At 44.1% G+C, this 15,915-nt stretch overlaps 1 protein-coding gene across 2 annotated transcripts in view; it reads left to right on the top strand.

Annotated features, from left to right (window-relative positions):
* The window catches only part of CPLX2 (complexin 2), a 214,917-nt gene that overhangs the window by 160,746 nt on the left and 38,256 nt on the right, over nucleotides 1–15,915 (top strand). For both annotated transcript variants that reach the window (XM_063928011.1, XM_063928010.1), the window contains exon 2: nucleotides 14,417–14,515. In XM_063928011.1, the coding sequence (XP_063784081.1) occupies nucleotides 14,485–14,515 (31 nt within the window). In that variant the 5' untranslated portion in view covers nucleotides 14,417–14,484. The remainder of the gene's footprint in view (nucleotides 1–14,416; nucleotides 14,516–15,915) is intronic.

The raw sequence follows: 15,915 nt of genomic DNA, 5'->3' as shown, positions 1-15,915 counted from the left end.
CCGTGGATGGGGCCTGGAGGTACTGCGAGTATGGGAGGGGGGGGTAATGCTTCTCCTGCTTCTCCTCCTGGAAGCAGCTAAGCTGCTGTCCTCCCTTTGGCAGTGGCTCTCCCAGAGACTCGCACAGCAACCAAGCAGCCAGTCACTATTGTTAGCGTCACTGTTCCAACGCACCGCATTACATGGAAGAAGATGCACTCAATAAACTACAGCTCCCAGCAGGCCTTAGCGCCGGAATGCTTTGGCGTTAAGGGCTGCTGGGAGGTGTAATTTATTTAGTGCGTCTACTTCCCTGTAATTCTGCATGTTGGGACTGGCAGAACTGACTGACTGGTTGAATCAATTTAAAAGGTGACACTGTACACTCACTGCACTGCACAGCACTGTCACCTTTTACATTGATTCAGCGTCCAGACATTACCCTCCGTGATATCACCCACTCTATCCATTACATTAGCCATCTCGGGGCTTCCAGGCCGGCAGCCCAGGTGCTGTGTTGCGGAGTCAGGGCCTCTGGGGATCTGAGCTCGGCTGTAACGGGAAGGCACTTCTGTGACATCACGCACAGTGGAGGCTCCGGGGCTCAGAGAGTATGCGGCGCAGGGAGGGCTATGAAAGCCTTCCGCTGCGCCGCTTTCTTACACATCTATGCCGGTGTCCGCAGCAGCTTTTGTTCCACCTGTGCCACGACTAGGGAGTGGGGATTGTTGATGCCGGAGGGGGAAGGCGGACTGGCAGCAGAACATAGGGGGTCATTCCGACCCATTCGCATGCTGCTGTTTTTCATAGCAGTGCGAACGGGTCAGTTCTGCACAAGCGCAGCGGCCGCAATGCGCAGGCACGTCATTGCCCAGCAACGGCTGTCGCAGGGCGATCGCAAGAAGATTGACAGGGGGAAGGCATTCCGGGGCATCAACTAACTGTTTTCTGGGAGTTGTGCGGCGAACGCAGGCATGTCCAGGTGTTTGCAGGGCTGGTGTCTGACGTCAGTTCCGGGACCTGACAGGCTGAAGACATCGTAGTAACTCCAGAGCTACTCAGAAACTGCACAAAATGTTTTTGCATAGCTCGGCTGCACAAGGGTTCGCAGCCTTGCTATGCAAAAAAACCCTCCCCCATAGGCGACGTCTAGTTGATCGCACGGACAGCAAAAAGTTGCTACGTGTGATCAACTCGGAATGACCCCCATAGGATGCTGCAGTAAAAGGATTTTTTGTTTTCCCTATCTACAGCGCAGAGACTTGCAGACTGCAGCCCAAAAAGGGGCGTGTTTTTGCTGGGAAGGAGCATGGCCACAAAATAGTAACCCCAATTCACATTACGCCACACAGGGGTGCAACTTTATTGTGATAGACCTGCTGCTAACCCAATGAGAGCTCCTAGCCATGCCCAGCGTTATCCACACAGTCACAGAGTGACAGATCTGGGCAATTATATAGAAGATATTGTTGATGAGAGTCTATTACAATGTAAAAGTTGCTGTTATTAGTACAATCTATTAATATAAATTCTTTATAAAATGGATTGTGCACAGAAGTGTACAGGAATCTGTGCTGATAATAGTCAGTTACAATAACTGACATTATATGAATTTATCTTATTGCTTTTATTATGCTCCTTAGCTGTAATTTCCATTCATGTATACACAGAATTATTGGTGAATCTTTGAAATTAAGAAAAATAAAAAAATTGTCTAAATTGATTTGTTAATCTCTCATGCCATACAATGGAATAATGACTGGCAAAACATTAAAATTCCTAACCTGCTTACACAATGCTAATCTGTTCTCATAGGACATGACATTAAATAATATAATACATGTTTAAATGCACTATGTAATTTACCTCGGCTAATGGATTTGTCCAGGACTGATATGCAGTACTTATCGGGGACTATGCTTTGGGTGCCTCAGGCAGTCCTCGGAGCCATGATAACAAATAGGATCAGGAGCATATCCCGGATCCCGTTCTATTGCGTTTTTCTGAAAAAAAGCAGGCTATAATTGGATAGCCCAATAATGACCATTGGTCATAAATCAGCACTTTTTTGGGGGGGAGAAAAGTTAACAGGCCTAATTGGATACCAGCCTTAGTATTATGGATAAGTGATTACAATATTGTATCAATATTCATTTGTCCTACACACTACTAGATATTGGTAATATACTATATAAAATATATCATTGCATTTGTACTTATGATTTGGAGTACTTTTATGTTTTTCCACTTTTCTCTTGATGGCCATCACATTTTTCTGGAGATAACATGAAAATGTAAATGGTAAAGGTTAAATATATGCTTAGTTACACCTCCAGCAAACATTACTGTACATAGGGGATCATTCTGACCTGATTGCTGTGCTGCCGTTCATTGCAGCACAACGATCAGGTCAGAAGTGCGCATGCGCCGGCACCACAGTGTGCCGGCGCATGGCTGACAGCCGACCGCTATCACTGCCTTGCGATCGCCTCTGCCTGATTGACAGGCAGAGGCGGTCGCTGGGCGGGAGGGGGCGGCACAGTGGCGTTTGGCTGCCATTTTGTGGGCGTGGCATAGCTGGACCGTTCGGGGGCGGGCCTCAGCGGATGCATGACGTCATGTGCAGCAACTGCGACCCGGCCCGCGACGAGTAACTCCCGGCCAGCACGCAAAAGCTGCGCTGGCCAGGAGCTACTCCTGAAGTGCAAAAGCATTGCTGCTGTGCAAAGCTTTTGTACTTCTGTGGAAGGGGGGGGGGGGGGGGGGAGGGGGGGGGTCCTGACATGCGGGGCGGACTAGCCCTGTGCTGTGCATCCCCTCGCATGTCAGTCTGCCTGATCGCAGCCCTGCAAAATTTTGCAGGGCTATGATCAGGTCTGAAATAGGCCCATAGGTAGTGTATTTTATCCATTGATATAATACAACCCACATAATCATTTAGATTTGTGTGTATCTTAGATTTGCCATTACACCTGCATAGGGGCAGGCAAGCATAAGGTGTATACAATATGGGCATGTATTGTACATGTATATATGCTACATAATGATACTTGGACAATAAGGGCCTGATTCAGACATGTACGCTAATGCATTTGCAGCTGCGATCCTGTACACAGCTAATGTGCAACAATATGCTAATTCTATAGGTGCCTAGAAATGTATTGAGATGCCCACCAGCAGCTTCATAGATCCAAGCAACTGTGTACAAATACTGTATGTAACAGTGTTCACAGATCCTTTAATAATCTATGGTCACACAGAATGGCCGCAGGAACTCAGATGCTGGCACCATGTAGGCCGAGACCAGAGCCGGCCCTAACCAATATGATGCCCTAGGCAAGATTTTGGCTGGTGTCCCCTAGCACCGCCACTAGTTCCACCTCGGACCTTGCACCCCTTTCCCAGCACCATCACCCCTTGCCCATAGCAGTTCTCATTTTGGTGCTCCTACCCCCTATATTTTAAAAAGGGACAGTGTGAACATTCGCTGTGCAGCCCAAAAAGGGGCGTGTTTTTGCTGGGAAGGAGCATGGCCACAAAATAGTAACCCCAATTCAAATTACGCCACACAGTGGTGCACCTTTATTCAAATTATATCATGTGATAGTGTCCCTTATTCACGTTACATCACACAGTAGTACCACTTTACCCTATATACGTTACTCCTCACAGTAGTGCCCCTTATTCACATTACATCACACCATATTGCTCTTTATTCACATTAGTATCACACAGTGGTGCCCTTTCTATATATTATGCCACACAGTAAATCACCTTATACACATAATGCCACACATTAGTAATGCCTTTATACACATAATACCACAAAGTAATGCCCTCACAAATATAACACACATTATTAATGTCCTTATAAACATAATGTGTCTTACACATTATGCCAACCTTTATTAATGCACTTATACAGATAATGTGTCTTACACATATGCCACACATTATTAATGCATTTATACATGACATACATAATGCCCCTTACACATATGCTGAACACTATTGCACAACCAACTCACCACTCACACGGCCACTAACACTATGACCTCTGCCTCTGCTTGGATACAGATGTGTCCTCATACATCTTGCCTCAGTACGTCATGCAGCAAGAGATGCCTGGCGTAATTCAACTGGCAGCTCCCGGCCAGCTATGCTAACGTTGGGTATATTTTATTGCCGAAAATGCATCTTATTTGCATTACTATGTGACTAGGGCACAGAAGCAGCATCTGCTGATTAAAATTATGGGCCTAATTCTGAGTTGATCGCAGCAGCAAATTTGTTAGCTGTTGGGCAAAACCATGTGCACTGCAGGGCAGGCAGATATAACATGTGCAGAGAGAGTTAGATTTGGGTGGGGTGTATTTAAACTGAAATCTAAATTGCAGTGTAAAAATAAAGCAGCCAGTATTTACCCTGCACAGAAACAAAATAACCCACCCAAATCTAACTCTCTCTGCAAATGTTATATCTGCCACCCCCCTGCAGTGCACATGGTTTTGCCCAATTGCTAACAAACTTGCTGCTGCGATCAACTCAGAATTACCCCCTATATGCGGTATGCCTATATTCTGTGTGCGACTGTGACTGTATCTGCATATGGAATGCTACATTACAGTGATTTCCAAGAATACACTGTAGCATAGAATTTCATATGCAGATACAGCCGCAGTCACACACAGAATATAGGCATGCTGCATATCATTTTAATCAGCAGAAGCTGTTTGTGCCCATAGGAACACCAAATGTCCTAGGCATTTGCCTAGTTTGCCTATGCCTATGGCCGGTTTTGGCTGAGACACACCCTGACATAATTCCTGCATTTTTTCCGCCACGCCCCATTTCCTGTCCCAAATGGACCCTGACTGTTAATAGCAATTAAAGCCTCATTGCAAGCGACATTGCTAAGGTAACTTGGTGTAATGGGATGTTTGTATTTCATTATGTTTTATGAGAAAGAGTAACTTTTCATATTTATGCCAAGATTCGGGACTTGAAGTTTTTGTGTTTATGAAACTTCATTACATTGTATTATGTATGAATAGGGTAATTCCACTTTTGCATTTTCTACTGCCACATCTTTACACTACTATGGTGTATAAGTATACAATAGGTAATTGTATGCCTGACATACATCTGATGCAGAAATACTACTGTTTTTGTGTTGCACATATCTTGAGATATGTTAACTGAAAGTGTACACACAAGTTTTTACATGTGTGTTTGGAGCACCACATACATCCAGCTCTAAGGTGCAGATTCAGTTATGAGCGGAAGCTTACCAGAAACAGTCCTGGTGTATTCTATGCAGGGCCGGCTCCAGGCATACTAGCACCCTGAGCGAGAAAATGTAAAAGCGCCCCCCAACCCCTATGCGCGCGCCGAAGGCGCGCGCGCTTCTGGAAAAGTGGGCGTGGCCTCCTGGGAAAGTGGGTGTGGTCTCGTAACTTCATATTATTAAACTATAAATAAATATATTTTTTCACACCCCCTCTATGCACACAATTAGCAGCCTTATGCAGAACAGCCACAGTAGTGTTCCTTACACACAATGTCTCCAGTGTAGTGCCAGCTACACATGACATGCCCCGCAGCAGTGCCAGCAACACATGACATGCCCCGCAGCAGTGCCAGCTACACATGACATGCCCCGCAGCAGTGCCAGCTACACACAATAGACCCCCAGCAGTGCCAGCTACACATGATAGTGTTCACGTTTTAGGGCAGGGTGCTGATCACAAGGAGGGCACATTTTTAAGTAAGGAGGGCAAAATGATGTACATACTGTAATGCTTGGTGCTCCTCCACCCACATGCTGAAGCAGGGACAGTGCGCGCCGAAGGCGCGCAGCAAAAATTTAGGGGCGTTGCTTCGTGGGGAAGGTGCATGACCACAGAATAGTGGCAATTCGCATTACACCACATAGTAGTGCAGCTAATACACTTTGCACCAGGTAGAACCTCCTATACACTTTGCGCCAGGCAGAGCACGTTAGACACTTTGCGCCAGGCAGAGCACGATAGACACTTTGCGCCAGGCAGCGCACGATAGACACTTTGCGCCAGGCAGCGCACGATAGACACATTGCCTAGCCACAGACGCCTAGTAGATACACTACATGATATGCCCCCCAGCAGTGCCAGCTACACGTGACATGCCCCCCAGCAGTGCCAGCTACACGTGACATACCCCCAGCAGTGCCAGCTACACGTGACATGCCCCCCAGCAGTGCCAGATACATAAATGGCCACACAGTGCAGATATGCCCCCAGTGCCAGATACATAAATGCCCCCACAATGCCAGATACATAAATGACCACACAATGCCAGATACATAAGTGCCCCCACAGTGCCAGATGCATCAATGACCCCACAGTGCCAGATACATAAGTGCCAGATCCATAAATGCCCCCAGTGCCACAAAACATAAATGCCCCCACAGTGCCAGATAAATAAATGCCCGCCGTGCCACAAAACATAAAAGCCCCCACAGTGCAGATATGCCCCCACAGTGCCAGATACATAAATGCCCCCAGTGCCAGAAACATAAATGCCCCCACAGTGCCAGAAACATAAATGCCCCCACAGTGCAGATATGCCCCCACAGTGCCAGAAACATAATGCCCCCACTGTGCCAGAAACATAATGCCCCCACAGTGCAGATATGCCCCCACAGTACCAGAAAAATAATGCCCCCACAGTGCAGATATGCCCCCACAGTGCCAGAAAAATAATGCCCCCACAGTGCAGATATGCCCCCACAGTGCCAGAAAAATAATGCCCCCACAGTGCAGATATGCCCCCACAGTGCCAGAAAAATAATGCCCCCACAGTGCAGATATGCCCCCACAGTGCCAGAAAAATAATGCCCCCACAGTGCCAGAAAAATAATGCCCCCACAGTGCAGATATGCCCCCACAGTGCCAGAAAAATAATGCCCCCACAGTGCCAGAAAAATAATGCCCCCACAGTGCAGATATGCCCCCACAGTGCCAGAAAAATAATGCCCCCACAGTGCAGATATGCCCCCACAGTGCCAGAAAAATAATGCCCCCACAGTGCAGATATGCCCCCACAGTGCCAGAAAAATAATGCCCCCACAGTGCCAGAAAAATAATGCCCCCACAGTGCAGATATGCCCCCACAGTGCCAGAAAAATAATGCCCCCACAGTGCAGATATGCCCCCACAGTGCCAGAAAAATAATGCCCCCACAGTGCCAGAAAAATAATGCCCCCACAGTGCCAGAAAAATAATGCCCCCACAGTGCAGATATGCCCCCACAGTGCCAGAAAAATAATGCCCCCACAGTGCCAGAAAAATAATGCCCCCACAGTGCAGATATGCCCCCACAGTGCCAGAAAAATAATGCCCCCACAGTGCCAGAAAAATAATGCCCCCACAGTGCAGATATGCCCCCACAGTGCCAGAAAAATAATGCCCCCACAGTGCAGATATGCCCCCACAGTGCCAGAAAAATAATGCTCCCACAGTGCAGATATGCCCCCACAGTGCCAGAAAAATAATGCCCCCACAGTGCCAGAAAAATAATGCCCCCACAGTGCAGATATGCCCCCACAGTGCCAGAAAAATAATGCCCCCACAGTGCAGATATGCCCCCACAGTGCCAGAAAAATAATGCCCCCACAGTGCCAGAAAAATAATGCCCCCACAGTGCCAGAAAAATAATGCCCCCACAGTGCCAGAAACATAAACGGCCCCACACAGTGCCAGACAGATTTTAACTTACCTGTCACTGCGGTGCTGCTGGGAGCAGGGAATACTGCTGTGGGCGCGGGCGGGCCGCGGACGGAGGATCGAAACTGTCTGCACGCTATGCACGCTGCGCGGCGCCGGCGTCCAACGTCAGACGCCGGCGCCGCACAGCGCGCTGCATAGCGCACACAAGCGGCCGGGAGTGGGACACACAGAGGCTGGCTCCAGGCAGGAATATGGCGGCCGCAGCGTGCGGCGCCCTGTAAGAGTGGCGCCCCGCGCGGCCGCTCTAGTCGAACATGCCTGGAGCCGGCCCTGATTCTATGCGACAAGTACAAAACTCTGATTCTGCTCACAGTCTATGGAAATACTTTAAATGTGCAACGCGAACCGGTGACATCAGCTCACTCCTATTTGAATCTGCCCCTAAATGTGTCCCTAATTGAGCAGACATCTTTATATACAGACTTTTATGTATTACAATTTGTCAGTTGTGAAAAATCCATCTATTCTTTGAAAACATAATTTTACCAAAATATCATAAAGTTGACTTAATGCATACTTCTTCATAATGGAGGAATCGATGACTAACGTTTGGTACATCATTTTTGCACCTCGTGAAAATGGATCAGTTATCGGGGATATTTATTCTCCTACCTCCGTGCAGGTGAAAAAAATTCCCATATACTGCTTGTTTTCGGGGGTAATTGAATAGCCCCCGGGGGATCAATTAGCAGTGTTAATTTGCCACAGCTAATTGAATTCTCCCCACACTCTGTCACATAGACTGTAAACAATGAATGCATTATTTAATAAAACTGAAATGATTCTGTGATACCTATATAGCTGGCATGTTGCCTCGAGCATAATTATACCAATCAGCATTGCATCAGTGTGCTATTGCTCTGATGTCTAGTGTCATTCACATTTGTCAGACTTGTTTGATGAAACAGCAAATAAACATGTTCCTTTTCCATAGCTTAGCTGGAATAAGGAATAGAAGACAGAACTAGGTGAAGACTAGGGGGTAATTCTGAGTTGATCGCAGCAGGAACTTTGTTGGCAGTTGGGCAAAACCATGTGCACTGCAGGGGGGCAGATATAACATTTGCAGAGAGAGTTAGATTTGGGTGGGTTATATTGTTTCTGTGCAGGGTAAATACTGGCTGCTTTATTTTTACACTGCAATTTAGATTGCAGATTGAACACACCACACCCAAATCTAACTCTCTCTGCACATGTTATATCTGCCTGCCCTGCAGTGCACATGGGCCCTCATTCCGAGTTGTTCGCTCGCAAGGCGATTTTAGCAGAGTTACACACGCTAAGCCGCCGCCTACTGGGAGTGAATCTTAGCTTCTTAAAATTGCGAACGATGTATTCGCAATATTGCGATTACAAACTACTTAGCAGTTTCAGAGTAGCTTCAGACTTACTCGGCATCTGCGATCAGTTCACTGCTTGTCGTTCCTGGTTTGACGTCATAAACACACCCAGCGTTCGCCCAGACACTCCTCCGTTTCTCCAGCCACTCCCGCGTTTTTTCCGGAAACGGTAGCGTTTTTATCCACACGCCTATAAAACGCCGTGTTTCCGCCCAGTAACACCCATTTCCTGTCAATCACATTACGATCGCCGGAGCGAAGAAAAAGCCGTGAGTAAAAAAACTATCTTCATAGCAAAATTACTTGGCGCAGTCGCAGTGCGAACATTGCGCATGCGTACTAAGCAGAAAAACGCTGCGATGCGAAGAAAATTACCGAGCGAACGACTCGGAATGAGGGCCATGGTTTTGCCCAACTGCTAACAAAGTTCCTGCTGCGATCAACTCAGAATTACCCCCTAGGTGAGGCACATTAAGTTGACTTGTCATGTTATATAATATTTATTACTTGTCTTTATGAAGTGTAGTAATGTGTGTTAAATAGATCACAAACACTGCTAAAATGTAAATAGTTTCTGTTTAATAAGCAGTTATAAATCAGGTATAATGTCCTTTAATCTTTCAAGCCGGTATGATATCTACTATAGAAATAGGATATATTCATGTAAACAGATACACAGTATGTAAGTGGCATATCAATATGTGGACTTGAAGGAAAGCAGAAGTACTGTAACTTACCCATAATGCAATAGGTATGTTTAAAATAAAAACACAAATATAAACAGTTGAAAGTAGTGACATACCGGATGTTCTATGGGACATGCTTTCAGGCCTTGGAAAGTATACTGGTGGCCTTTACTATGTTATTTGCTATCTTGGATCAGCTACTGATTGCTGCAACAAAGGCCCTCATTCCGAGTTGTTCGCTCGCTAGCTGCTTTTAGCAGCATTGCACACGCTAGGCCGCTGCCCTCTGGGAGTGTATCTTAGCTTAGCAGAATTGCGAACGAAAGATTAGCAGAATTGCGAATAGAAATTTCTTAGCAGTTTCTGAGTAGCTCCAGACTTACTCAGCCATTGCGACCAACTCAGTCCTTTTCGTTCCTGGTTTGACGTCACAAACACACCCAGCATTCGCCTAGCCACTCCCCCGTTTCTCCAGCCACTCGTGCGTTTTGCAACTCGAACGCCTGCGTTTTTCCACACACTCCCATAAAACGGCCAGTTTCCACCCAGAAATACCCACTTCCTGTCAATCACACTACGATCAGCACAGCGATGAAAATGGTTTGTTATGCCGTGAGTAAAATACCTAACTTTTGTGTAAAATAACTAAGCGCATGCGCGCTGCGAACCTTGCGCATGCGCAGTAAGCGACTAATCGCAGTATAGTGAAAATCTGCAACGAGCGAACAACTCGGAATGACCCCCAAAGTTGGCAATAACTTAGAGCTTATTTAAAACGTTATTACATTTTGGAGATGAAGAATAACTACCTAACAAACTGTGCCACTTGGAAACTGAACAACTATTGCTCAGGCCTCCTTTAACAATTTATCATAAAGTTGCCTGTGAACAAAAGAACAAGACTTTCATATTAAAACTGACAACAGAAATGCTTTGAAGTATTATTCATTCCTAAGTATTCCTCAAACAGACAGGTGTCAGTGCGCTTTCTGGAAATTAATAGTGATGTGATGGGTAAAAAGGATTTTATTTGGTATAAGAATTTGGAATCCCCATGACATGACGTTGCCTGACACATGTAAAGCCTGAGAGATCACAATTGGCTGGATTGTTCCTATTTATCTGTTGCCAGTCTTTGGGCACTATCTGTGACAGAAATGTCCACACCGCAATGCTTAATCTACCCAGGCCATGAAGAGAAGATAATCCCTCTTCTTTGGATTTATCAATCATGCTTCCCATTGGTTGCTGAAAACCATTCCTCATTTACATTAAATAGTAGCAACATTCAGATCATTTCCAAAGCTTAAAGCAATTATGGTAATTGGAGTTGTTTTTGAAGGCTGAGAGCTGCCTGACACCATTGCCATTGATACCTTATGTTACGTGGGTGAGATGAAGCAATATTGTACAACACTGTGTGTGTCTTGGCAATTTATAAAATTAAATTAGTAATAATAATATTGACAATACCAAAATCCTTTTGCACAGGGAAAGGGGAGACAAAACCTGGGCTTTAGCTGACAACATGAGGAATTGTGGACAGATGTTTTGTAACTTGTAGCAGCTAATCAAACATTTACTTTCATTTTCTAATTGGTTCAGAAAATGACTGTTGCTATATAATTTGCTGCTACACGATATAGAGGTTTTGTACATTTTGGACCATTTTTTTATTGGTCGGCAGGCACTAGGTCGACACCTGGAAAAGGTTGACATGAGGTTTTTTGGTGTTGTTTTTTTTGTAAAGTGACCGGGAACCCCAATAAGTGAACCGAGTCCCCTGGCATGGATCGCCTTTAGGCAGGTTACTATTCCTTTGCCATGTCGACATAATGCCCATGTCGACATAATGCATGTCGACCAATAGCGATCAACCTAATGACTGTCGACCTAAGTGAGGTCGACACAAGGACCATATCCCGTTGTTGTATCCCTAATTACCATCTCCAGCGAGTTACAATATTATACTGTACTTACATATCCCTCAACAGTACAGTCCTGATTTGTGGTGCCAGAGGACGGCAGAGTATAGCTCTCTGAGTGGCATATGGGTGCGCTGCAAGAATGGGGGTATGGTCAAATTTTGCACTACTTTTTTTTTTTTTTTTTTACAATTGTGCGGGTTTTTTTGTTTACCCAGATTTAGCCAAATTTACTCAGATCTCAAAACGGCAATTATTGGGTATCTGGCTGTCACATGTTTTGGATAGCCAATAAGAAAAATCCAGACAATACCGAACTTGCGCTAATTTGGCATTAAGAACCGAGTAAATCCGAACCCACACATCTCTAGTTTTTTATCTCCAAAATTCTTAATTATGAATTATGGTAATTATTGAAGAAAATAGGTACTTTAAAAAAATTAAAATGATCGCTATATACCAATACTAAACACCAAGGGGCAGATTGGATTAAGCACAAGGCTCTGATGGAACATCCAGCTGTGTGGACTACGCTCTAACAGCAATTACAGTAATGTCAGCTTTGCCTGTTTCTGCTTGCATGTCATAAGACAGAAACAAATATATATACCCTTTTTAAGCCATTTGAGTCACAGTTTGCACTTACTGTAATTTGCTTAAAAATGATGAAGCTGCAAGGATCCTACAGGTGTTCTTAGGTCCAAAGAGGACTAAATGGAAGGTATGTACTGTAGCTCTTGCATCAGCTATAGGCTCTAGAACACAAGAAACCAATTCAATACCATTTCAGAGTGTACATTATTTGCCCAGTATGGCCACCTAGATACAAATGACCAGACAGAAAAAGCCCTATTATACAGTATTTTTTCTTTAAAATCAAGTATAGTACTCTGTATCTGTTTAGTTTTGTGGATTTTTGTACTTACTATCAGTGCTGAAAGTAGGGTGGTACGGAGTACCACTGAGAAATATGGTGGTGGTATGCAGTACCACCAGACCACTGCTGGGGCATAATTTCTAAGGGGGAATTTTGTGTATGGGACATAAAATGGTGTCAGTAGCGTAACTGTGTGCTGCATAATATGTAATAGGCATTACGGTGTGTGGTATAATATGTAAGGCATTACGGTGTGTGGCATAATGTGTAATGGGCATTACGATGTGTGGCATAATGTGTAATAAGCATTACGGTGTATGGCATAATGTGTAATAAGCATTACAGTGTGTGGCATAATGTGTAATGGGCATTACGGTGTTTGGCATAATGTGTAAGGGGCATTATGGTCTGTGGCATAATGTGGCCATGCCCCTATTCTCATGTAGCCACTCCCCTAGTTTCATGTGACCATGCCCCCTCATGACGGGACCATGCCCATTTTTACTATCAGCACCACTAAGAAAAAATTCTACTTGCACCAGTACTATTATATAGTAGGTGGTGCAAAAATAATCCAGTTTTCTATTTTTGTCAACAGACATGTCATGTCCCCTCTGTGTTCAGTTACATCATGTAAATAAGAAGTTTGTGTTGCTGTTAAATACAAACACTGCATGCTTGTCTTAAAATACAAGAAAACCTCCAACTGGAAATTATTAGTAAATGTCAGCAACATTCTACACACAGAGATGTGTCCTACACACCTAGGGGTATATTTACCAAAAGTCATTTTTGGTTCTATTTAAAATCGACCAGAATAGAACCAACATCCCTACAAAATCGACTACAATGTTACTATCCCAAATAGCTCATTTACTGAAAGTCGATTTTAAGTTCCTGTTAAAAAATTGTTTGATGTGAGTTCTATTTGAAGTTCTGAAAGTTCTATTCATCAAAGATCGACTCAAGATCGATAAAATGATAACATCAACCAAACATCGTCCAAAAATGTATCTAAAATTGACAAAAGCATTTCTTTTGGTCAAACCAGGTCACATGCATTGTATTACCCACATACACCTTCATTCCTGAACTAATTTGCATATCCACGATTTTTTTAATCATTGCTGTGCCCTTCAATGTCTTCATTTATATAGCCAGAGTGCCCCACATGCTTCTCTACCATGTTTGTTTTCCATCATATTGAGGTTTCAGACAATTCTACATGAAAAAAAATCAATAGAACGATTTCTGATTGTTCTATCGAAAATGGTGATTTTGGGTCGATGTTGGGTCGATTTTCAAATCAACTATTAGTAAATATTATATGGGTTAACTGTAGGTTAAAGTATTAACATTTCTGCTGTAGTACTATTTAAGTGTACAGATCTATTTCAGTCAATTTTGGATCGATTTTGAGTCGATTTTGACTTTAGTAAATACCTGTCACATAAAATCAACTGAAAATTGCCCTAAAGCTAAAATCGACTTTTAATAAATATACCCCTTGGCGTCTATATATGCCATTTCCTAACCCTGATCCTACTGTAAATCTAAAAATGTCATTAGTTATACTGAATTTACATAAAATCTGGGATAGAAATTAGTAGTGCCCATAGCCACCATGCAAACATTGGTCTTTGTAAGAAACTGTTAATAAATAATAAATATATTTCTTTCTGTTCTAGAAAAAAGATTGCTAGCATTGCTTTGCTCAAATTGTACATGTCTGATTCCCTGCTTCAAAAATATTTATTGTTTTGTTCACCCTCTGTAACTTGTCTACCGTTACTGAAAGTTTTGACCAATGTTGCTCCTGTCTTTGTTATGTTGTTTATAGCGTCTCCTAACAGCTGTACTGGATGCGAATACTTCTTTGATCAGTAAAACAAAACTCACAGGAGGAGAATGGATTTTGTTATGAAACAAGCTTTAGGGGGTAAGTTGTATCTTCTTTTTTAATCCATTTCTATATCCTGTTCTGTGGTAGCCTAAACAAACTAATGGCTATAGAAACACCCTTATCTGGAACTGTATCCTCTTCACCATCCTCAGCATCCCCTTTTGTTTTATTACCCAAACACAAGGGCCCAAATGTAATAGCCTGTGAGGCACTTGCACAGGGCTAGATTCATCATCGCTTGGAAAGTGATAAATTGTACAGTGATAAAGTACTAGCCAATCAGCTCCTAACTGACATTTTTCAAACACAGCCTGTAATATGGCAGTTAGGAGCTGATTGGCTGGTACTTTCTCACTCTCCATTTTATCACTTTCCAAGCGATGATGCATCTAGCCCACAGTCTTTATGATTTAGCAGCTAGATTTAAAGTGACAAAACAATCTGTATTTGCTTTTTAATTTATTTCCTCTTTAAATCTAACAACTAAATTATAGAGATTGCATTGGTGCCTGCAAATTGTAGACTGTTGCATTTGTGCTCTTGTGTCTGGGTATAAAGACACAAGGGTATGCTGAATGAAGGTTACTGAGAAAGCAGGGAAAGAGGGGACAGTAGAGAGAGAGAGAGATGAGGAAATGACATAAGGGAGAGATTTATCAAATCTTGGCTATAGATAAAGTGCCAACCAATCAGCTGCTAACTGTAGTTTTTCTAAAATGACAGAATCCGATTGGTTGATACTTTTTCTCCCTCCACTTTACCTCCAAGATTTGATAAGTCTCCCAGGGAGGATAATGGGACAGTATACTATAGAGGGAGAGGGGGAGAGAGAGAGAGAGAGAGAGAGAGAGAGAGAGAGAGTGTGACCACATGATGCCCTCATACCAGGAAAGTTTAGTACTATTAAAGTACTGAATACATGTAAAAGGGAGTCCGGCCAGGATCCCAACGCCAGAATCCCAACACTGCTTGGAATGCAAGCACTGGCATCCCAACAAGGATCACAATCTTGGCACCGGAATCTAGACTGTCACAATCCTGAACTGGGGTTTGGCAGGGCTGTGGACAGGTAAGCTGCAGGACGGGGGGGCTGGGGGTGTTAGGGTTAGGCTGCATGGAGAGGGTTAGGTTAGGCTCCGGGAAAGGGAGGGTTAGGGTTCGGCTGCATGGCGGATGTTTTAGGTTTAGGCACCACCGGGGAGGGTTAGGGTTAGGCTGCGGGGGGGGGATGGGGTGTTGCAGGTTAGGTTTAGGCAGCAGAAAGGGAGGGTTAGGGAGTCATTGGGAAAGGTAAGTATACTTACCTAGACCATGTTGGGATTCTCACCATTGGGATGCTGCGATTGGTCTTCTGACTGCTGGCATCATGACCACTGGCATATCATACCCAACCCACGTAAAAGGCATTCTTTATAATCCTGAGTGGGTAGCATAAC

Source organism: Pseudophryne corroboree, chromosome 6 (genome assembly GCF_028390025.1).
Source record: "Pseudophryne corroboree isolate aPseCor3 chromosome 6, aPseCor3.hap2, whole genome shotgun sequence".
In the NCBI taxonomy this organism is placed as follows: Eukaryota; Metazoa; Chordata; class Amphibia; order Anura; family Myobatrachidae; genus Pseudophryne; species Pseudophryne corroboree.
This window is presented reverse-complemented; position numbering and strand designations above follow the sequence as displayed.